The sequence below is a fragment of the Aptenodytes patagonicus genome, chromosome 4, assembly GCF_965638725.1.
Source record: "Aptenodytes patagonicus chromosome 4, bAptPat1.pri.cur, whole genome shotgun sequence".
Taxonomy (NCBI): domain Eukaryota; kingdom Metazoa; phylum Chordata; class Aves; order Sphenisciformes; family Spheniscidae; genus Aptenodytes; species Aptenodytes patagonicus.
In genome coordinates, this window is record NC_134952.1 from 4,066,925 (window position 1) to 4,090,650 (window position 23,726).

Sequence of the window (23,726 nt, forward strand, 5' to 3'; positions counted from 1 at the left end):
GAGTGCATAGTGTGTTACGAGCCTTAATTAGAAACACATTCTTGGGTAATGGCTTAGCAAATCACTTGTAGGGAGGGTTACTTAATTCGTCTGTCTGTCTGATACACAAATTAACCTATATCTAAAAAAACCCATTAATCAGGATGGCATTTGAAGCAGAGATTGAGAAAACTGAAGTGATGGAAAGATTTTACAAGAGAAAAACTTAATCCCTTGCTACTTCTCCTCTTCCCTATAACCACAGCCTCTTGCACCGGAGTTTATTAGCTTGAGGATGCAGTAGGCTCCCTGAAAGTGCAACCAAAGGATGTTCATTTTTGCTCCAAGCCACCAGGTTTCTTCTTTTTTTTTTTTTTTTTTGGTAGAGAACAGGAACTGAAATAAAACATACAGTCCTAACAAAGTGTTTGGTGTTCTCTCAACCAGAAACAGAGCCCAGGTCCCTTTCAGTCCTCAGCAGTACCCCTCAGTGCATCCAGCTTAGCATCTCAGCTCCTTCGGACCACAAAATGTTCTAGGGCAGGATTGTTAAAAGATAGGAACAGAAAATGGTCTGTTATATTGCATTATTCAGAGAAATTGCTAAAAATGGGGATTCTTCCAATTTTAGCAGATGTCCTGCAGAAGACGGAAGGAGGAGTAACTGACCAAGAAGAACCTGCACGTCTATTTGAAACACGGGGGTGTGTAAGGTTCATCTGGCCTCAGTTTCTCCAGGTGACTGTAGCTGTGCAGGTTGGGAACACTGAAATTCAGTGACTGGTCCATGAGTAGGAAATTAAAGGGACCGTTTCCACCGCATGGTGTGCCTTGTCCCAGATGCTGTTCCTAAAAAAGCACCTTTTTTAATCTAAAAGGTTTTAGGGTTATATGTACACAATTAGTTCAATGTTTCCATTTCTGTACAACTGTTTGTTTTTTTAATGCCTATTTTTTGCATCAGTGATGTCTTGTACAATGAGTTCCAGAGTTTATTTTTTAATTTATGATTATTTCTGATGCTAGAGTGTGCATGGGCCCCTGTCACACTCCGTATCCTCTTCTTACAGGTAGGTACAAGCGTGTCACAAAAAAAAAATTACCTTTGCTGTAAAACGGCTTCTGCGCTAAGTAATGACAGGAAACAACAAAGGAATACGGCAGGCAGTTTAATGAGGAATAGCAAATAGTAATAAAGAGTGAAGCAATATAAAATTGTAAGTGGAATAAAAAAGAGGGGGTGTGTGCTTGTTTTAAAATAAATTGACAGTGTATTGCCTTTCCCGTTCGTGATTTTATTTTATTTTTGCAATAGCCCTATGTGGACTGGCCACTAGAGGGGGAACGGATACACGTTTTGCTGCTGTGCTGCAGTTGTAGGTCCGGTTTCTTTGCCTCTCTCCTTACATCCAAACTTTCCCAAATCATTCATCCTTTTACCGGTCAGAAGCTTAGCCTTATCTAGCGGTTAGATCCTTTCCTAACTTATCCTTAACAGAACTGGGGACTGTTTTCTAACTGAAGGCATAGTGGTGATTTATATCAAGCTATTTAATTTCTTGAAAGCTGTTCTGTTATGTACACATTTTAGATGTTATTCCTCTTTTCTTTTTTCCTCCTTTTTTTTTTTCTCTGCACACTGAGCAGAGATATTAAATGCAATATCCAGAAAGATAGTTGTCCAATTGTTGCATATAACTTACAACTCCAAGGCATGGATGAACAGTTTTCCTTGCATCTTGACTTTTGCTTTGTATTTGACAATTCAGAATTTCACCCATCAAAGCTTATCTAATCTTCAGCTTTTGGAAGTCCCTTTACACATCCTCATGATCTTCATTACTTTTAGCGACACAAATAATCTGTCATTTGAAAAATTCCATACATTGCCTGATTGTAGCTGGGATGATTCAGCAGCCCTGACCTTGGGACCATACTGCGCTCCATTTTGTTGCTGTATTGAGTAAAAGGCCACTGTATTTTTGGGTGCCTAGCTAGTTTTCTATGACCATGGAGCTTGTCTTATTTATGGGAAGCTGAATATCTTTTAAAGGCATTTTGTCAAAAGCTCTTTAAAAGTCCAAATATAAAATTGCCTTTTTTGTATACCACTAGTCCAAAAGTTCAGGACTGCAGGTTGTTACAGAAGCATGATGTTACTGCACAGACGACCAGTCAATTTCTCCCTATTGTATGGTATTACAGACCTTAATAAATCTTGAAATGAACTTAACAGCTACTGAGATAAGACTCGCCGGTCCGTTGTGATCATCTCTAATCAGCTCTAAACTAGGGGAACTGCAGTACATTTTAGTTATTCAGGTTTTGGTGCAACAGCTACTTTTACTAGAAATCTTCAATTTTTACTAGCTCCTCCACTTCATTTTTACACTTTCTTTTTTTTATTTCTTGATAAACACCATTTGGATGTCCTGATTTGTTGTTTTAAATGCCCTAGTGCTTTAAACACTCTAACTTTTATTTCCCAATTGCTAACATCTCTATTACCTGGAAACAATAGATCTGAGATAGATTTTAGTGTTTGTTTCAAGCTTGATTTTCCAGGACTTACTCATCAAATCCTCATTAAGAGCTATCATGAACAGCCATAGCTTGACTCCTTTGCTAATGAAAAATGACAGATTGGGGCTAGATTATTCTACATCATGGGAAAACAACCAGGGAAGAAAGAGAAAAGTTTTCAACTCCTTTTTTTATGAAAGATACACAGTGTTAACTTCATAAAACTACTTAGGGGAACTTTTTGGGAAGATCTTCATTCCATCAACTAGAATAACCTGATGTAATCCCTAATAATTGCTGGAATCAGGCAAATACATACACAAACCCAATACATAATGGGTTTACTTCAGACTAGAAGTGCCACCCATCAAAAAACAACTATTGGTGTATGGTATTTCATATAACATCAAAGCACAGTCTCCAAGGGTCCAGTTCTGTGCATAACAGTAATAAAATAATTAAGATTTTTAAAAATATACCAAAAAGCCCATCGTGACAGAGCAAAGATGGAGAGAGGGATAAGCTCAGGGTTCAGCTTCATGGGACTTCATGGATTGCTGTTTCCCCCACTGCAAATACATGTTTCTATATACTCATTTTGTCATCAAATATCACCACAGTGCTTTGTTATCCCTTGATGAGTTTCTTCTGTGTTGGTTATCACCTAATTCTCTTTCTGATTAATCTGCTGTGGGCACTGTCCCCTTTTCAATTTTCCCCTTTACTTTTTAGCAGTCCTTTTCTCTATCCCATGGAATTCACCTTTTTGCAGTTGGTGCTCGATGCCCTCCACCTTCTGCAAGCTTAAGCATTGTCCCACGCAGTGGTTTTTGTTTTGTGAGATTTTTTTCCCCATAGAGAGTGTGTCAGCTGCATTTCCTCTACTTATTTATTGTCTCCATTACTTCTTTGTCTTTCAGGCCATAGGATTCACATTCAGTTTATTGGACTGCAGCAATTACATAATAAATTGATTCCCTCCAGTTGTTGTTTGGGAATTTGATCTGACAGTAGCATTGCGTTCTGAGCTGTTTGTAAAGGTAGTTACGGCGCAAAGGGAAGGTTTGTGAAATGGAGGCAGCTGCATATGCCGGTAAAGAAATACAGAATGTCCAATATGGAGTGACATTTACATGAAATTAAGGTAAACATTTGACATGCGGTGGCCCCTAGCATGGGGATTGCAAACCTTTTAGCAGCAGTCACAAATTTCTGTTTGCTGCTGAAAAAAATTGCTTTGGGAAATAATCTGGATCAGAGGAGTAAATTTTCTGTCAAGATAAACTTTAGTATGGAGCCAAGTTTAAAACAAAGAGGGCGGGGAAAAAATCCCTAGGTGGTTTATCTCATTATTATTAACATTCTTTAATATTTACCAAGCTCTCTTAGCAAGCCAGACTGTCAGTAGAGGCACTGAACTACAGAGACAGATTCAGGTTTACTCCCGGGAGCTCACTTTACCTTTCGTCTTGCAAAGAGGGTTGATAGCAGATGTGTTTGAAAGGGCTGGCAGTTGTTAAAAGAATGAAAACCTCTGGAATTCAATAGCTGTGGGCTGTTCTTGCAGTTTAGTTTGGGATTTTCAGGGTTTCCCTCTACCCTCCTCCCCCCCCCCCCCGCTTTTGATTCACTCTGCCTGTGAGGTTCTGGGAATGAAAAATGGGACAGTGGGTAAGAAGGGATAAAAGCTAGAGGGAAAGTATATATTTTAAAAGATATTCAGAAATCTGTTTTCGGTTGGAGTCCCCCAGCTATTAGGAGGATGTTTGCTCATACCTAATTGCAACCACTAGGGTACAGAGGTGTGCTACTTCAGGGAGATTTGGTATATATAAGCTGCATTGCCTTCATTGGATAAGCCCTTAAATCAATTTGATATGTCCATGCATATTTTTTTTATCTCAGATTTTACTGAAAATACAATTTTTAGTCCTCTCTCCAGTGTCGTGCTCTGGTTTGCTATTAGGAGAAAGGTACGTCTTGATAAAGGCCACAACAAAGTTTGTAATAAATGAACGACCAGGCTTAGTGCCTAACCATGTCAGTCAGAGAAATCTGCTGTGCTAAAAATGGTAATTCAGTGATGAAGTAGATTTTTATACTTACCTATTACCTTTGAAATCTTGGATTTAGTCTTTGTTAGCTCAGAAATGGAACCGAATTGGTCATGTTCCCATAGCACCCGTGTTGAAAGACATCTTTCTGGCAGTAGTTACTGTGTCTGGTGAGGATGTGAAGAACATGAGAACGGTGAAATGGTTTAAAATAAAAAGTGCCTTAGCAGAATAGTAGGTGCTGTTTGCCAAGCACAGGAGCACATAATGTTATCCTTTAGCCACTGCCAATTATCTCTAATTTCTCTAAGTGATGCACATATTTGGAGTTTTCAGGAAGAGGAGAAGTGTAGGAAAAGGTGAAAAGCTGATGCTTATTTTAAACTTAATTTCTTCTCTTGTAATGCAAATCTGGGTACTTTGAACTCAAACTCTTTTCAATGCAGCCTGTTACATTTGACTGTCTCACCAAACTATCACACCAGCAAAAGTGAATAAGAACAGTAATTGGTTTAAAGGCGGAATAATTGTGTCTGAATGCCAACAAGTGATGTTATCTTTATAACAAAAACAATTGCCCTGTTCTCACGGAAATACAGATTTCATTGCAAATATGTTCACTTTAAAGCAGACAGACTGCAATAAAATTACAGTGCTCCGCAGCATTCATCTCGGATCTTCACAGCCACCCACCCAATTACAGGCTGTGTCTTGCCAGCAGAAGATTGTTGCTTGGTTTCAGTAATATTTTTGTAGCCTTGTTTTCCTCTACATAACTTTAGAGGTAGACTGTGCTTACTCCTTTCCTTTCACCAGGTTTTTCTGCTGGTAAAAAAAAAAAAAAAAAAAAATTGGCTGGTATGGAAAGTCTTTTGCATGGCTCTAAATGCGATACTTTTTTTTACATAGAATATACTCTGAATAGTTGTTTCTAATACCCTAATAGCTCTGGTTTATGTCAGTAATTATATGAAAGGTTAATCTTTAAATCACCAGCATTTCCTAAATTCCTAATCAACTTCATACTTGGAAAGAAACCCATATAAATGCTCAATTTGTTAATATTAGACTGGGTTGGGCAGGTCAAGGAAAAGTATAACCTTGGTGCATAATGATAAATTGAACACAGCAAAAATATCTCAGATCTGTTTGTCGTAATAGCTGTGAATACAAAAGCTGAACACGAGGGAGAATGTGTGGGGATATAATTAGCAGGAGAATCTGCTGTAGCTCAAGATCACCCATCTCTAGATGAGGGTTTCTTAAGGGATGGGGGGGGGGAAGAGATATTTTGGGTAGAAAATTCTGGTTTTCTAGAAAGTCTGTGGTGAACTGTGACTAGGATAGCTAAGAAGTCCAGCCAAAAAAATTAGTGGAAGGGGCACAGTGCTGGAGTTCAGCAAACAAAATGATGGATGAGGGGGACATTGTGCTCCCAGGGAACAGGGAGGTGGCAGAGGAAATGATGGGGTTGCGTGCGTGTGTGTTTGGGAAAGCTTGTCCCTCTGCGCCTCTGTAAATGAGAGCGTGTGTGTGATGGTGAGTTTGGAAAGACGGAGAGAAAGAGAGACAGAGAGAAATGCTGGGTATCTTTCTTAAATCTCTGCTGTTGTCCTTGCCACCGTCTTGATGTGGGAAGTGAAGGCACTGAAAAATCTCATTTTCCTTGTGTGCACAGTGGTCCCCTTACTTTCTCACCGGTCCTCGTCTTCCCTTTCATCCTGTCTCTTCACCCTTTCCTTTTCTCTTTATTGCTCAATGAAGCTATTTAGTGTTGTACCCTCCTTGCCAGAAGCTGTTTCATCCCTGCTTGCTCAGTTTTTAAAACTGCTTTCTCCTCCCACCTTCAGTCTTGGTTTTTCATCTGTGCTAGTCCTTTAGATTTACCATCTTTAAAAAAGAAAAGGCAAAAGGAGCCAGCAACAACCTGATTTAGTTGTCGTTACTCCAGTCTTTTCTCTCATCTCTTGTCTCTTCTTCATTTATTTTAGTATTATTACTGTTATTGTTATTATTATAGCACTAGAAATAAGCTTCCCAATTAAATACTCCTTCTTATTTGCCATTCTGAACACCATTGGAGAAGCTGGGGGGAAGGGGAGGGGTATTCAGAGTGTACTTTAGCTATTAATGCAGAATGAGACACGTAGAAGAAACAAATTTAGTCTATCTCAAAAGCAAGTAAGGGGCTTTTTATCAGAACCAAAGAAGGATGATCAAATAGGCTCATTTCAAGTGCCCCTCAATGCCTTAGCCATAAAAACATACAGAATATATTAAAGCACACAAAAACATCCTTAGGTATCATTAATGATCTTTCTCTGGCACACGTATGCAAGGCAGTTATGAACCAGGCATGGGATTGCCTCTTCAGACTGGTACAGAGCATCTAGCTATTGCTGCGCACATGGAGGAACAGATCACCCCCTTGGTCTGACCCCCTGCAGTACTCAAACAGCGTGGTAAAGGAGGGAATTTGCAGCTTTAACACAGAATTTCTTTGTATTTTATATATTCAGGCCAGAAACAGAATGTGGTACATTAGCATTGATTCTGTGGTTCCATATCACTTTTTTTTTTTTTCCCCCAAGTAGTACAGAAAGGAAGGAAAAAAGACAGAAAGGAAAATAAATCATCTCTTATATACATTCAAAGCATACACAGCAACAGTTCCTTCATCACTGGGTGCACTGTGAGTGTGTATTGATGTTAGCAGCAAGAGATTGCATATTAGAGATCTATAACACTGGTAGTGTTAACCATCCTCAAAAAAGGTAGTTCTTTTGCTTGCCTTTCACCCTGTCTTGTATGTTAAAGGACACTTAAATAAAAGAAAATAATGTTAATTACCTAATTATAAAAGGGAGATTAGTCCTATTAAGTGGAACATTAAAAGGGGAACATTTAAAATATTTTCATTCCCTCGATATTCCCCAAGCATGTCCTGAACAACAAACTGTCACAACTAACCCCAAAAGCATCTTTTTTTTTTTTTTTAATTCTTCCTTTTTTATTTGGAGCCATTTCATAAGCCAGAATAAGGGCATCAAAAGAGAGGGAATGACATATCTCTGGACAGTTGGTGAACACGAAATTTGGAAGAAAGAGTTAGGGAAAATTTGTCCCTGCAGTTGCTATAAATGCAGTACAAATATAATAACTCTCATATATACCAATGCCAGCAGCCTGGAGCAGGATGAATAACTGGGTTTGCAATAGCTGGACTGAAATGAAATACTTGCCTCTCTATTTCTTTACAATCCATATATTTTTCATGTAAACTTTCAGACTAGATGCGGCCGCCCTGTGGAGCACCTTCATGCCATGTAATAGCAGTGACACCCCTCCTTCCACCAGTAGATATTCCGAGGGTATCCAGATCTCCAGATATCCTCTGGAGATCGTTAGAAGGTTGTCTCTAGAAGATATTACCCTTAGAAAAGATTTCTGCGTGATGATTTTGAAATATATCGTTTTCTGAAGTTTAATTAGTGCTGTGCTCTATATGGAGGATCCATCCATCATCCTGCTAAGGGTGGCAAGTCATCGGTGGTCATTACCTCTCTTCAGGAGAAATGGCAACAGGCAATACCGAAATCAGCTCTCACTTAGGAAATCACTGCACCTTTAAAGAAAAATGTTCTGTTCCGTTTACTTGAGCTGTCAATGCAAGATGCATGAAGCACAGAGGTAAATAAATTCCAAAGGCAGAATTACTCATGTCTTTGCAAACATAGCTTGAGGTTGCTAACACCAATAAACAGCAGGAATAACTCCAGAGCGGTGCAGTCACTAGTGTGTTTAAAATACAACCCACAAATATGCTAAAAATACATAGAAATACAACCACGGGATGACTGTCGGTACCAGTCTTGCATCAGATTTACAGGGGCAAAACCATGACTGAACTAATACATTTCCTTATAGCAACAGGGGGTCGCTATAGAAATAAAGCTAATTCATATATTTTTTTTTTTTTTTTTACCATATGCAGACAGTATCTTAACAATCTTGGTTGGTTTTGGAAGCTTCCTGGCAACTAGCTGTAAGCAGTCCTTCTGGCTGCAGTGCTGCATGTTGATTTGAGGAACATATAACGTAGTCCAAATTTAGAGAGACAATTTTTCACAGTTAAATTCCCTGTTGATTTCAGAGAAGGGTTTAATGGGGAAAATGCATAAAGTTTGGCCCTCAGTTAGCACGGCGGAAAGTATTTTCTCTTAAAATATGACCAGGCACCCAAAGAGACAGTGGGCTCCTTACCTACTCTCTGCCCTCACTGTTACGTTCATACATGGACACTCAACCCCTCAGGTCACTTGGGAGTTTCAGGATGGATCAGGCCCTTGTGGGTTTGAGCACAGAAACAGAAACGTGCATTTATTTAAAGAGAGAAAAGCTTAGTTTTAACAGTGCTAGCTTGTTTCAAAGCTGTGGGTGAATTTTCATTGGCTTTAATAAAAAAGCAGTTGATTTTCATTAAATTTCTTACGAAAAAAGCCCTCTCCCAATACATAGTCTCATTGCTTTCACAGATGGCATTATAGTCTCAGTAAATAAAATTTTTGTTTAAGAGCCTATCATCATATTTAATATTAAACAGTTTCAGATGTACCAAATAGAGGAAAATAAGTTCTGACTCCTTAAAAATAGTGTCAGTCAGAAAAAAATATAAAATTCACACTTCATGTTTAAAATTAATGGCTAAAACCTGCTGTGCGGGGAAAAAAATGGTTTATTCTGTGCCTATTCTCTGCTTTATAAGTCTGCTGTAGCCTTTTAAGAGTAGGTGGCAGTTTGATGCTATAAAAAAGAAAAAAAAACTGTGTTAAATTAAAATATATGTCAGATTTCTGATTTTTTCCTCTATTGGTGGTAACCTAAGGATAGAGAAATATGTACAAAGCATAGAAATGTTACCCAATTCATTATCCGTAACATTTTATTAGCATGTAATGCTGTATGAAGAAAATTTCAAGATGCTCTGCCTGATGTTATAAAACTACCTCATCTTCATTAGTATGAGAGGAGTTGTTGAAAAGATCATTCAGTAGGTTGTTCACATACTGGAATGAAAAATCCAAAATACAAGGAAAGGAAGCCTTTATTTAAGGGCAGTCAGATAAAACAGCTGTGTGATTCGACATTATTAAATCACTGCGTATATCCATCAATTCCATTTATCAGTCATTAATAAGGAGGGCTCGTATACTTCCAGCCTCTGCAGAGATTTTAGAGTTGTTTTGTTAGTGAAGGCTGGTGGTGAAAGTGAGGGACATGAGATAGGCTTTGCTAGCAGTTTACTACAGGACCTAGAAGTATGCTCTAATAACTCTGTCTTACTCTGACACTGTTACAGCCGAGGTTTTACTCTTGAAACACACACAGGTTTCACCACCGAGAACCGATTAGCTTTTGCTCTTCTCCATTCACCATGGCACCACAGTGCACAAAGCAAGGGTTTCTTTGCTCTTAGCATATCTCAGAACAAGCACAAAAGTGGGAAGCGCTAGTAAAAGCCCTTAAATTTAGATTTTTTTGGTCTTTTTTGTTTTCAAGAAAATGATGACGAGCACTTTTCTTGGCAGTATTTCAGTTGTTTGGGTTTTGTTGTTTGTTGGTTTTTAGTGAGACTTTGCAATATGATCAGTTTTGATACAAAATACTTGTAGGGGTTATGATGCAGTTTTTATGGATCTTACAGCAACTAACAAGTGAGCTGTACTTAAAAATCCTCAGAAATCCTGTCCCAGGGACACGGTCAAAACTTTAGCCTTTCTGAGGTGCACTGGCTCCTTGTTGTACTGACATCCAGTTACAGGTAGCACATTAACAAAAATATAATTCCAGTGTCATGCTTCATATCTTCAGTAACATGATGTAAGTGAATGTGTACTAATTACAGTGCGAAGCCATCTGGTTAATTTTAAGCTTGCTATTTTACGTGGCTTCTTTGCTCCTAGACTTTCATTTCAACACTCAGAATGAAGAGAAAAAGAGGTTGAACTGTTGCATTTTGTATACAGGGAACAATTCATGTAATATACACCAGTCTTTAAAAACTGTAAATGCTATTTTTTTTTATTTTAAACAGTTTTCTTAGTTTACAAAAGATCAATAATTGGTACCTTTTTACACTCTCAGATTCCTGAATATTGACAGATCTTCAAAGGGAGTATTAGCATATGAAATCTTAAGATTGACTGTCCTGAAGATTTTTAAGACACGATAAAGCTAAAATATCAAGTCTTTTAGACAGCCCCTCTTAACAATTTTGGCAGAGGAGCACGTCAGAAATCACCAGCAAAGCACAGCAACCCCCCCCCCCCCGTGCCACTGTCTGCCTGCACGCTGTTATTTGGTTGCACACTGTTTAAATCCCCAAGGAAAATCACACCTCGCATTCCCTCGCTGGCTGCTGGTGACAGGAACAAGATCCGTACTCATTAATGATCACCAGGGCTCCCTCAATGTGGTTGGGTTTGTAATCAACGTAATACTCCTGGGCTGACATGGCAGCCATTTGATGCATGGTCTGTTTTTGCTTCTGCTTTCTGCGCTGTGTTACAAAGCACTGTCTTAGTTGCCTTAAGCTGGCTGGAAAGCACTTCCAGGAGACATACAACACTAAAACCACGATGAGGAAGGAAAAAATCAGTGCCATGGTCCCCGTCACCACCTTGTGAATCTGAACGGCGTTCTCCGAGTTCTCACCGGGCATGGTCACAGTTATGGCGTATGTCGTTTGGTCCCCTTCGCTGTCCTGCACGTCGTACGTGGCGGTGGCAGAGCCGTAGCTGAACGTTTGGTCGCTGTTGTTCGTTACCGGGGAGAGGGTGTTAACACTCGTTGGGTCTGCCGCGTCTTCACACAAGTGAAAAGCGTACACCGCGTCCAAAACATCCTCGCCCTGTGCGTACTCAGGGGTGGCACAGAGCAGATTGCTGTCGTAGCGACCCTTGAAGTTGCTCAGCCAGGAGGCCAGGGCGCAAACGTTGCGGCTGCAATCCCAGGCGTTTGCAGAAAGGCTGATGCTAGTGAGGGACTTCCAGGAGTCGAGGACACGGGAGTCAATGTAGGTCAGCCGGTTGGAGTCCAGCTGCAGGGATTTGAGGTGAGGTACGCTTTCGAAAACGTGAGGTTCGATGTATTCGATTTCGTTGCCGGAGAGATCCATTTTTTCAAGTTGCCATATCCAGTCCAAAGTGTTTACTACGATGGTAACTTTATTCCTTCGCAAGCAGAGAGAGTGCAGGGAGATGAGCCTGGGAAAATGGGCTAAATTCACCTTCACCAAGTCATTGTGCTCGAGGTGCAGCTCAGTGAGTTTGAACAAGCCTGCAAAAGAGTTTCGAGCCAGGCTCTTTAACTGATTGTATCCTATGTCTAGAAACTTCAGGCTGCGACAGTCCTGAAAAATTCTCACTGGCACGAACTTGATGGCGTTTGACCGCATGTGCAAAGTTGTTAGTTTTCTCAGCCCGTGAAACAGGTCGGGCTCCAAAGACTGTAGGTTGTTGTATGATAAATCCACACTGCGCAAGTTTGGCATGGGTCGGAAAGTGGTGTTGGGCAGTTGGGTTATTTTGTTGGAACTCAGGGTGAGCTCTTTAACTCGCCGCAATTTTTGAAAGGCATTCCCCTCCACTGAGCAAATGTGATTGTGATCCAGATAGAGCCACGTGAGCTGCATTAACCCTGTGAACTGTCCATCATGCAGCTCTGAAAGGCTGTTGTACCGCAGAGACAAGCCCATCATGCCCGACAGGTTGCGAGGCATCTCTGTAAGATTCAGTGATTCACAGTACAAAAGCCTGCCCTCACACCGACATAGCTGTGGACACCCACTATTCACGGCTGGAAGCATTTTAGAAAAGATACCCAGCGTACACAATATCAACCCCGGGGGCTTCCTCAGCAGCCAGTTTAAACAGAGACCAATAAGAAGGAAATCCATTAGCAAGAATATTTCCAAATATGCTTGAGAATGTCCATTGAATCTTTTCAAATTCTACATCATATTTTATTTAAGGGAAAGCAAAAAAAAAACCAAAACAAAGCCAGAAAACCAAAGCAAAACAGCAAACAGAACAAACACAGAGGCAAATATTTCACTTTACAGCATGCAGGAGCTGTGCAGCATTAAAGTTCACAGACATTCAAAGGTAAAATGATAGTGATTTTGTTCATGTTAAATGCTGCAGCAAAGAAAAAAAAATCTTTCTTCATGAAAGAATTTAATTAAAAAGTGTCTTACCCACCCTTTTCCAGAGAGTGACAACCTCCATTCAGTTGCTTCCTTTGTGTTTGGACTAATTATATGCAGAGCTAAAAAAGACCCCTCTGTGCTACAAATTCGGTCCCTTTCAATTTTTTGCAAGGCTGGCAAGCTCACAATGTCTCACTTCGCTTCTGCTCAAAGAGCGAAAGGCTTGTCCAGCTAGCTTTTTAGCTGACTCCTAGGACCTGCAAGTTTCAGAACTATGTACATGAGCTTGATCTTCTCCTTCTCCCTCTGTCCTTTTCTCTGCAGTTAACACTGTGGCGTGAAAAAAACTCCAAACTCTTTACTAACGACTCCACAGGAATTGTCAATCTGTTTAATGTCCATCATTTGCAACGACCATTGACCAGCACAACCTTTACTCCATAGAGAGATTACCATTCATTCACTGACCGGCTAAGGGTAGCTTTATTTCCCATTCTTTGTTCGCTTTGCTTGTTAGGTGATGCTTAGAGCAGAGAGAGACAGCAAGAATCCCTTCCCTTCAGCTGAGCAGTATGTTGCTAGAGCATGCAGAGGCACCTAGTGTTCACTGAGTGTCGTAAGCTGCTCATGATTGTACGCCTGCACTGTGCATCTCAGACATGGGCAGATTGAAAAGGGGTGGGCATAAAACCAACATTTGAGCGAACCAGGAAAGTAATATATGCTCTTTGATGAAATGGAAAATACTTTAAGCCTATCTCGCCATTTCTCAAACGCGCACGCACACACAGCCGCACAAATCATCAACAGCGAGGCAGTGCTAAGTAGGAAGCTTGAGAATTAGGATTCTTTTTTTTGCTTTTGTTTAAAGTCTGAATTTATAAGCTATTAGCCGGGAGAGGGAGATACTTGATTTCTTGGTTTGGGAAGGAATATGTAAACCAGTATCTTTGGATTGCTTTTTCTATCTAATGCTGATGATGAGATTTGCCTTTTGGAGTCTTGGGGTGGGAGAGTGGGGGGGGGGGGGGGAATGTGGTTTTGTTCTGACATTGTCTAAATAGAGCATGATTTGAAATTCTGTGCATTCTTTCTCATAGAAATGCAGCCAGAGCTCTGCAAATAGGAATGTCTGGTTTCATATAAGCTTTAATTATATTTGGTCTTTTTCCATCCTGCATATTTTGTGTGTGTTCAGCACATGCCTTTCCTAAAGGCTTTTTTTTTTTTTTTTTCCCCCCAGTGTACGCTACGGCACACAAAACTATAATTCTTGCAGCATAAAGATTACTGTGCTTTTGGAATAAGATCAATGTATAGGTTACTCTGACCATGTCGGCAGCGTGCAAAGAAGGGGTTTAAAGCCCGATTAGTTAATAAGTTCTGCAGATTGTGCTGGTTTTTGTTCCGTGTACCAAAAAAAATCCTTGCCTGATAATTTGCAGTCCTCATTATCTATGGGAAATGCATCGACAATGAACTCTCTCTGTAATTTTTACCGACTGAAAAATATACGATACTTCTGTCAGGAAAACGCTGGCCATCTTTTCCTATTATGAAACAGAGTCTAAAGCCTGTGTGCTGGTGAATGCGATCAGAGCTGACAGCTCACGATTCTGCATGAATTCTCTATGAAGAAGTTTCACATGGAAATACAAGTATTGTAGAAGATCGTGCTAATTTTAAGTCAACATCGGTTGTGAAATGCTGGAGGCAGGGCAAAACCATTACATTTGCTTTCTTTTTCACAACCATATTAATTTAAAAAAAAAAAAAAATCTTCTTTTTGAAGTATCTGTTGCAGAACTATGAAATCCTAGAGCGGTTCGTTGTGTTTGAGTGTGGCTGGCTGCTGTGAGTGTGTGCTGGTAGAGATCAAGGAATGCAGTAATTTGATGCAGTAAAAGTTGTTTTACAGAAGTCCTGGAAAACTTAAGCTCTCGTGCATAAAAATGGGTGAAGGAGATTCATTACAAATGTATTTGCCAAAAAAAGTCTTAAATAAATTACAAATATAAAACGCTTCGACTGCGGTTTCAGAACCTGGGAATCAATGTGCTTTTATGCTCCCAATTCAGTTTATTCACATTTTTCTGCTATTCACAGCCTTTGCATTTCAGTGGTCTCAAAGCAAAGATGTGATGCTTTAATGGTATATGAACCTCTCATATGTTTTAGCATTTGGGCAGGAAAGCTGAATGTGTTCTTCCTCTCCCAAGATCATGCTGGTTTATTCAAAGCAGGCTGTTTATGCAAGTGTCCACTGGTTGCAGTACACCTTAATTCTGTTTCTCAGTACACAAAAGCAGGAGGGAAAGCAATGACAGAACCTAGAGAAAGAGCATGGAAGCAGGAGAAAAGACTAAAAAAACCTTGTCCATGAATATATTCCGGATTACGTTTCTGAATATTTTGATGCAATTAGCAGGAAAAAAATTTAAAAGGATGACTTGAACTTTACAGATACTGAAAAAAAGGTTCAAAGCGATAAGGTTGTATCCCTTAAAAGACAGCCGCCCTATGAGTCTTCATGGGGTAGGTCTTACTGCCCTCCCCCATGTAGCAATGTGGGGAGAGATCTGCAACAGTAGCCCTAAAAATTTCAACTCTGCCTTCAAGGAAAACTGACATTTTCTGTCATGATAGATGATGATAATGATCACTTAGTTACCATCTAAATGCTATGTATAAAGTGAAGAATTCCTCTAGTAGAGATGAAACTCCTTGATACATCCCTGTGAAGAGCTGAATACTTTTTTTCACTGCTGCTTCTTGCTATCGCCTGGGATACAGCCTCGATCCTAACCAATCTGCCTATTCCCACACTGGCATATAATCTATTATCATTTGGTTTCCAGAGGTAGAAATTACGGCAGACAGTACCAAACCTATATAGCACCAGCTGGAAGATTGACAACTAGAATTAGGGACCCAGAATTAATGGCCACTACCTCACAGCTCTGTCAGAGGTTTATGGTATGAGAGACTCCGCTCTTATTTGTCCAAAATTTGTTTGCAAAAAAGAATCCAGGTAGTCTTAAAATGAGACAACTCAAATTTGGGGCTGTGGTGTCGAGGCAGAGTAGCGACCAAATTCAATTGTGGTACGTGGATCCGAAAAGACAAACTTGGGTAAATATATGTCTTAGCCCTGAAATATCTTTTGTAAATTTGGTTTTCTTCTATATTTTTGAAAAGTACTTTTTTTGCAGTAAAACTAGGAATCCACGTTGAACATGATTGTAATGCAAAGGGCTTAATTTCCACTGTCTGAGCTGTTATCACAGCCAAACTGTTAAGTTTACACGTTTTCTGAAGTTTCAAAGCCTCTGGCAAATCTCTATAAATTAGCGGATTTAAATTAGCTTTATTAAATGTGCTATTATAAAACATTTTATGAAGTGCAAACTAAGTTTTTATGTGTTTAAGGGAGATTGATTAAATCAGTGTAAAGTAGGTTACAGAATAACAACATGAGTAAAGTTTTAGCAAGTTTAGCTGGGAAGCTCTTTCTTGGAGTCATGACAAGTGTAATTCACTGGCAACACCCTGCAGTGATTGTCAAAACTGTTCAGGTTGAAAAAGGAAAACATTTTTCAATGTATTTAGTCTACACATTTTTAATATTGAGTTCAGATTAATGTCGCATGTCTTTTAACTAGCCTCAGAATCATTTCATACTTATTAATACTTTGTATTGCATGGCATTACTATTTGTACCTAGATATTTTACCTGCCTGCATTAATAATATAAGAAGAATAAGATCAGAATCTGGCCACTTATATGAATAAGATCAGAATCTGGCCACTAATTTCTAACTGTGCTTATATACACGTTTTAATATATTAACCAACAAAATATGAAAAGACAAAACAGTATATTAAATACTGAGTATATTTCTTCCTTCTGGTATTTTCTGAGTGGTTTCTATTGGTATAATAAAGAGTGGGACCTTTAGTGGTGATTTTAATTTCTTCGTGAATGGACAGACTAAAGCCTTGATCTTACATGGTAGTCTTTAATTTTCAAGTGCACTGAACCATGTCATTTTGTATAAAGGAAACATTTACAAACAAAAAAGGGAAGAAAAAGAAGTGACTTCAAGTGAAGCAAATTAAACCTGTTATTCCTCTAGTAATCATATCTCGGTCATCCCTGGCATTTGGCCAACTGTCCCTTCTATATAGAATTCAGGGTTTCAGATGATAAAAAGTCCATCACCTGCATAACATGTCTCTTTTAGTAAATATAAAAATGCACTATATTACCCAAGCTTTTGACCACAATACTTCCAGCGATTCAAGATGTCAAAGTAATAATGATAACTACCATTAAATTATTGCAGAGCAGAACAGATGCATGGGATTTGTTACTACCTTTAAATAATAGATATTCTTATGTAAATCATCTTATCATTTTTGACAATGTGACAAAACACTTTTCTCTCTCATTACAGTCATTCCATTCTCATCGTCAACCACGTTCAATAGCAGGTAGTCATGTACAGCTCTGTAAAGACCTATGTGCAGAATTGTCAATGTAGTGCGGAAATGTCAATTTTTAGGAAAATATATCAGTGGTAAGATGAAGTGTCTCTCTCCTCCATTCATTACTGATAGACTACTTGAATAAGCTAAAGAGTTACGGACTCTCTTAAGTATCTGTGAAATTGCCTATGGATTTCTGGATGTGCTGTCAGAGCTCTAGACGGTGTTATTGGTTGTGAATGTCCAGGTACAATGGAAAAATGACAACAAGTAAAAACTCTCTTTTTGTGATTAATCAACACATTGCTGAAGATCATGCAGCACCCTGGTTAAACAAAGACTGGTGTGTTACAGTCAAGTTACTGGGTTGTTGGAACTCCTGGTTTATAGGGAAATCTACACCTTGGTTTTCAATTAACTCTTGCTAATTTATATCTCTAAAAATGTCTTGGGAAGTCTTGGAGGAAGCATGTGTAGAGTGCAATGATTAGCAATTGTAAAGGTTTTAGTTAGTCGCATTTAGTTGGAAATCAATTAGTTCCACCTTCAGAAATGTTAAGCTAGACACTCCAGAAAAGTTCATCTCAAGACCTTCCCAAACATTTCTGGCGGTGCCAGCGAATGAACTGTAATTGATTTCCAATTAGCTTAAGAGCAAAGAGGGTCACAGCTCATCCATGCACTTGAATACATCTACTTTGCCCTCTTCTACTGTTGATAGTTCATCTGTAAGGATTATTTTTGAATAAACTATAATGCTAAATGGTCTTTTATTTGTGTTTTAAGACTCCTTTTTACTGAAAGAATTCTGTTCTTGCATGGATGTAGCTAATCCAAGGTAGCTATTGATGCCGTTGCATCTCATGTTGGTTGGTTGGTTAGTTGGTTGGTTATCTTGGTGTATTTACTCAGATTCATCAAACCTGTGAGGTTGGGTGATGGTGCAACCATGAATACAACACAAAGTGACAGAATAGCAGGGTTGGTTAGGACTGTGAAACATCTCCCCTGTAGCCAAATCAGTTATGGCCCTAAACCCATCATGTGTCCATGATTTACTGGCATTCTGTGTCCTTCTCCAGAATAACTTGTGTAGTTCAGAAAGCTGGCAAGTCCTACCTGGGGATGCAGGCATAACCATGCCAACAAACTCCCGCTGTAGAGAAGTCATTCGTGTTATGTTGGGATAGCCTTCTTGATGCAAAACAGTTCACTCTTTTTATCAGCGACATAACTTCACTGGCAGTAAACACTTTTTAGACATTAAAGGTGCAGGAAGTAGAGAGAATTGAGAGAAATTTATGAAATCAATTATTAAAAGCTAGGATGAACAAGTTAAAAGCTGTTCCTGGCAGTCTCCTGGAAAGTCTTTTTACAAATGGATGAACTGCTCTTGGAAAATTTTCCCAGAGCAGAAAACCTGTTCTCCTCAGTATTAGACAATCAGTTGTTCTTAATCCATTTCTTTTGCTCCTTTCCAAATGTATTTTAAAGCACAATCAGAAAAGATAGCAAACCTTATGCTGGCCTTTGTAGATACATTGTTGCAAGAAATATAGGTTGGTGGTGAAGTCAGTGATGAACTAGCATTTTGAAATCGAGTCAAGACTTTTATTGAATTCTCTTCCATCACAGAGGGTACCATTTGAATTGACTCTGAAGGGAGTTTTACAGGGAAACTCTGCTTTTGGATAATGTTACCTGGAAATAATATAATTTGAAATGTCCTTAGGTCTGACTCCTGGATTTACTGAAGACCTGAACAATATAAGATAGATTATGTAGTCATGGAAATAGATGTTGGACTGTAGCAGAGCGCCTATAGCAAACAGGCAATCGGATCTTTGGCAGACTGTTTTATTCTCAGTTATGTGTGCTTCTTGGTATATTTTGGCAGATGGAGAAGGCAGGATTTTTATGTTTCCATCCTTCTGCTCTGACGATATCCATAATCTGAAGGGAAAACGCAGGATAAAATTTGTTGGAATCCTGCTTGGTTGGGTATTGCATCTTATTGGGGAATTGGAGGGAATCTGAATCATTAGCTCATACATAGAAGTAATAATGCAGGAACCAGGTCGAAGACTCACATTTCAGATAGAAGTCATTGTGATTTTTACAAACTTAAAGAAGACGGTTTGTTGACTACCTGAAATATTTATGGTTTCATTACGTATTATTTGCAACTGATGTAATGTCTAAGAGCAATAATCACGGGTCAGGAGTCTCAGAAGGACATAGTTAAAGGCACAACAAAAGGTAGTCATGCCTTCTATAAAAAGAGAATAACCTGACCTTTTTTTTTTTAAAAAAAAAAACTACTTAAAAATACTGAGGCAATACTGAACAGTTTCATATGGTGGGGGTGGTTTGTGTGTGGTGTATGTGTAATCTTAGAAACCCAGCTTTGCTCAACAGCTAATGTAATTTTGTGAGATCCAATGGCAGTCTTTGAAATGTGCCTTCCTGACTCTTGTTTGGTTTTATTTCAATGTATTTGTGTGTCTGTGCTAAAGACTTTTTATGTCTTATAAGGAAGAAACGTACAATGTAATCAAAACTGTGTTGCTCCTTTACTCTCAATAAATGTATAGAAAGGTATAGTAAATTCTAGTAACATATCCAAAGATCCTGACTTTACCTGCAAAGCTATAGAAAGCATATGCGAACCACATTCTCAACACACATACAATAATATGAATGCAAATTACGCTTACATTATATATGTTTCTAAAGGTGAAACAGCAGTTTTGGGGGGCAAATAGTAACAAAGCTGTGGGGTTTACTTCAGTTATGTTTCAGAATCATATCTCCTCTCCTACTGCTGTAATTTTGAATCTTTAATATTCATGTAAAATGAAGAGATTATTGTTTCTTAAAACTCAATTTATATTTTAAATGAGTGGAAAGATGGGTAATCAACTTGAAAAGACAGGAAAAGATCGGCCTGTTTTTCAAGATATAGGACACTTTACTGTGTGTTTTGAATTCTAGAGACCATTTTTAAAGAACACTTGGCTTACTTCTGCTCTTTTTTTGTAGTGCAAATTAATTATAATTTGACAAGAGTGTGCTTGATTTTCTTCTTCAGATTTGTTGTAGAGCCAAGCTTTACTAGTTAGAGCCTCTAAATCAAAATCAAAGGTCAGTATCTGTGAAATGCCTGTGGCTCAAGATATATCGTAGTTCTTTCCCCATTTTTCAGAGATTTTTTGTCTATGAGAAGGTGTTTATGTATTTAAGTGGATGCTGTATGTTGCATGCATGGCTGTGGAAGAATAACCATTTTTCATGATTGCATCAGTAATGTTCCTAACAGCAATCCTACAGATGTGGGAAATCATTGGTGTGAAGCTCCTGAGCTATGCACCTCTCTGGTGTGGTCTATAAACGCTGGCTGAGGGTTCATGTCCCACAGCATGTTGTACCCAGTGATTGCCCTTCTGCCCCCAGCCCTGTGGATGATGGGCAGAGAAGCTGCTCCCAAATCTTCCCCAGCATCATCCTTCAGCCCCCAGAATCTGCATTGGCATCGCTGTGTTCGTTGCTCAATGGGGGCCCATTGGGGAAATCGGCAGGTAGGGGAGAAAAGGTGATTAAGCAAGCTACGATAGTGACTGCCAGATATGCCAACGGAGATCAGAAGGGGAGCGAGAATGGCAAATGGGCATCGTTTCTGTACCTAAAAAAAATGGAGCTAGAAGTGTCTGAGCAGAGAGGCATTAAAGATACCTAGCTTTAAAAAAAATAATTAATCCTGGAAGCAGTACTATGTGTCCTGATCGTCACTTTGTTTCTTCTAATTGTATATCATTTTTTTGCTTGTTCTATGCCCTCGTTCTTCCTACATCTAGGGTTTGTTTTTTTTGTTTCCAACTCTTAATTTCAGGGATTGTCTCTTCCCATGTCCCTGCATAATGCCCAGCATGGACTATCTTTTGCTATGTCCTAATGAATATGATAATAACACAGCTTGGTTGTTCAAGGCAATAATTGCTGGACAAGAATTAGTGAACTACAATGCTCCCAGATATGTAATCTGTACACCTGAGGTTTGGTCACGTTGTCTTTCTGCAGCCTATTTTGCTAGCTGAGCTTGGACCATGCACCCACCGGTCATGCATGGTCAGCAGAAGTCACTTCTAGCTGTTTTCATGGCCATGAGGGCCATGAAGTCAATGAGCATTAGAAGACGTTGAAAATGTAGCGGGAAGAAGCTTCCCTGGTGCCAGAGGGATGAAGCTGGGAGGTATTTGCTTCTTTACCTTCTGCCCAAAGAAAATCATATTGACAGCAGTTATAAAAGCATTTATCACAAAAACTCCACAACCCTTTGATACATGCTGCTTTTTCTTGGTCCTCAGTCTGCTGGACCGTGGAGCCTGTTGGATGCATCTGCAGCACTGCAAAGTAACGCTGACCTTGGGATACTTCCCCGAAACACATTCAGCTCTGAGTCTTTTGAGATGTGTTCTCTGTCTTTCTGGATTTGCTGGCACCATTGTATCCATTAAATACTGATTAGATTTAAGAAATCCAAGAGACCAAATAATGCTATCATCTGTTCCCTACTTATCTTAATAATATTGCCAGTAATATTCCAATATATCAGTTCTAGGATATTCTATACCTAACCTGATGCATGAAAAATAGGGACAGTATGATTTTTTGTTTCAAATGCAGAACAAAGCCAGTTTATTTATTGATTGGATTTTGCTATATTGCCTAGAGATGAGGGTAAAAAGTGAATTAGCTACTTTCAAGGACTGTTAGAGAAATACATCATTTTTCATAATGTTTGATGAATTGCTTACAGTACTTGTTTTACTTAAATTAAAGATCTCTCTCTAGTCAAAAGAAAAATGTGATAAAAATGTGAATTGAAACTGGGCAGAAAATTTTCTAAAGCCTTTTGGGATTAATTCCAGTAATTATTCAACCTGACGTTTTCCAGAGAAATAACCCTTTATGTATGAACTCCATTAATCATAATAACATAGTTCACATGTCAGATACTTCTGTCCAGTCACTTCATACTCTACATTTAGTAAGAGACTAAACATCTTCACTAAATATGAGAAAATATTAAACTGCTTTCAAAAAATCCCAGTGCATGTGTATAGTTTTTAACTAGGTTTTGGTCTTGTGAGGTGGGACATGTTATGCTCATGTCTACAAATACACTGAATTTCCAGGCTGTAGCTGTCATCAACACCATGTCTCCTGCTAATTTTGTGTAAAGTCATTCACAGCACTTTAAGGACATTCTTGCTTTCTTTTCTCCTCTGAACTGCCCTGGAGAGGTCTGGTTTGTCTGTCTGTCCAGTTGTAAACACTTATTTTATTAATTTGCTTATGTAAATAATGGGTCTTTTGCAAGACCTGTATGTAGGAAATAAAAATTCTACTTTAGATCATCTACAAACATAAGAGTGAATACTTTTTTTCTTGCATATGAACTTATTACACATTATTGGAACTGCACGTGAATATTGAGTAACTGTCTTTGATGATAAGCAACTCTAAGAAGATTTTTGTTATGTTTGTCAGTGTTTCATCAACTGAAGATATTCCGTAATATTATCTTGTGTTAAAAAGTGGTGGTTTAAAAACGCAGCGGTGATTGGGTGCTCATATTTGAAGAATTTACCATTCTCTCCTTTTCAGATACTGACATTGTTTTGTGCTTTTAAAGCTGGAAAGTGGAATTATCTGTGTTCTGATGAGAAGTGATAAATAAAATATTTTTGCTGAATGTGGATAAAAGGCGTAGGCAAATGAAATTATTTTAATACAGCCTGCTCGTACATCTTCTGACTTTTCAAAAGCTAAGAGTGGAGAATAATTCCTTGTCTTTGGAGATTTCCTTTATAATTTTTTAATTTTATTTTATTTTTTTTTTTTTTTTTAGTTATGGAGCAATATACAATGTACCTGGACTGTTATTGTGACTAATGCTTTCAGTCCAGGATTTTTGCATGTCAGTTGTCATTCTTTGCACACTCCAGTAGATGGCAACTCCAGTCTTCTTGACATTTAATCTCCATTCAAACTAGAAATATTTTCTGTGCCCCCTCCCACTTCTCATCTATATAAATGGCTACGAGTTTCACAGAAGCGTGATTCAATTTTACTTTTATTGAAATCACCACATAGTATCTGATTTGAACTCAAACAGTACCAAAAAGCAAAAAAAAAGAGGCCTGTAAGCACCAGTCCTCCTGGATCATAAAGCACACACTGATTCCCCCATTACTTTTAAAAATATTTTAGGAGTTTTCATAAAAAGGATTAGTACCCAAAACTTCTTTTTATGTGAAATAAATGAATGGGTTGGCTGCAAATATAGCGTACTGGCTTTAAGTTTGATGGTTTGACTCTAAAGCGTATAGTCCATGCCTCCCCATCCTTAATGTTAAAGTATTTATTTTTGCTATGCACAGTAAATACTTGATCAGATTTTAAAAAGTTGC

The 23,726-nt window shown here is 38.7% G+C and overlaps 2 protein-coding genes across 3 annotated transcripts in view; one reads left to right on the forward strand and one right to left on the reverse strand.

Moving 5' to 3' along the window:
- Window positions 1-23,726, forward strand: part of CTNNA2 (catenin alpha 2) — a 548,499-nt gene that overhangs the window by 362,445 nt on the left and 162,328 nt on the right. The window lies entirely within an intron of this gene.
- Window positions 9,643-13,394, reverse strand: LRRTM1 (leucine rich repeat transmembrane neuronal 1). Its single transcript, XM_076335692.1, has one exon. The coding sequence runs from the start codon at window positions 12,511-12,513 to the stop codon at window positions 10,948-10,950; it is 1,566 nt and encodes a 521-aa protein (XP_076191807.1). The 5' UTR covers window positions 12,514-13,394; the 3' UTR covers window positions 9,643-10,947.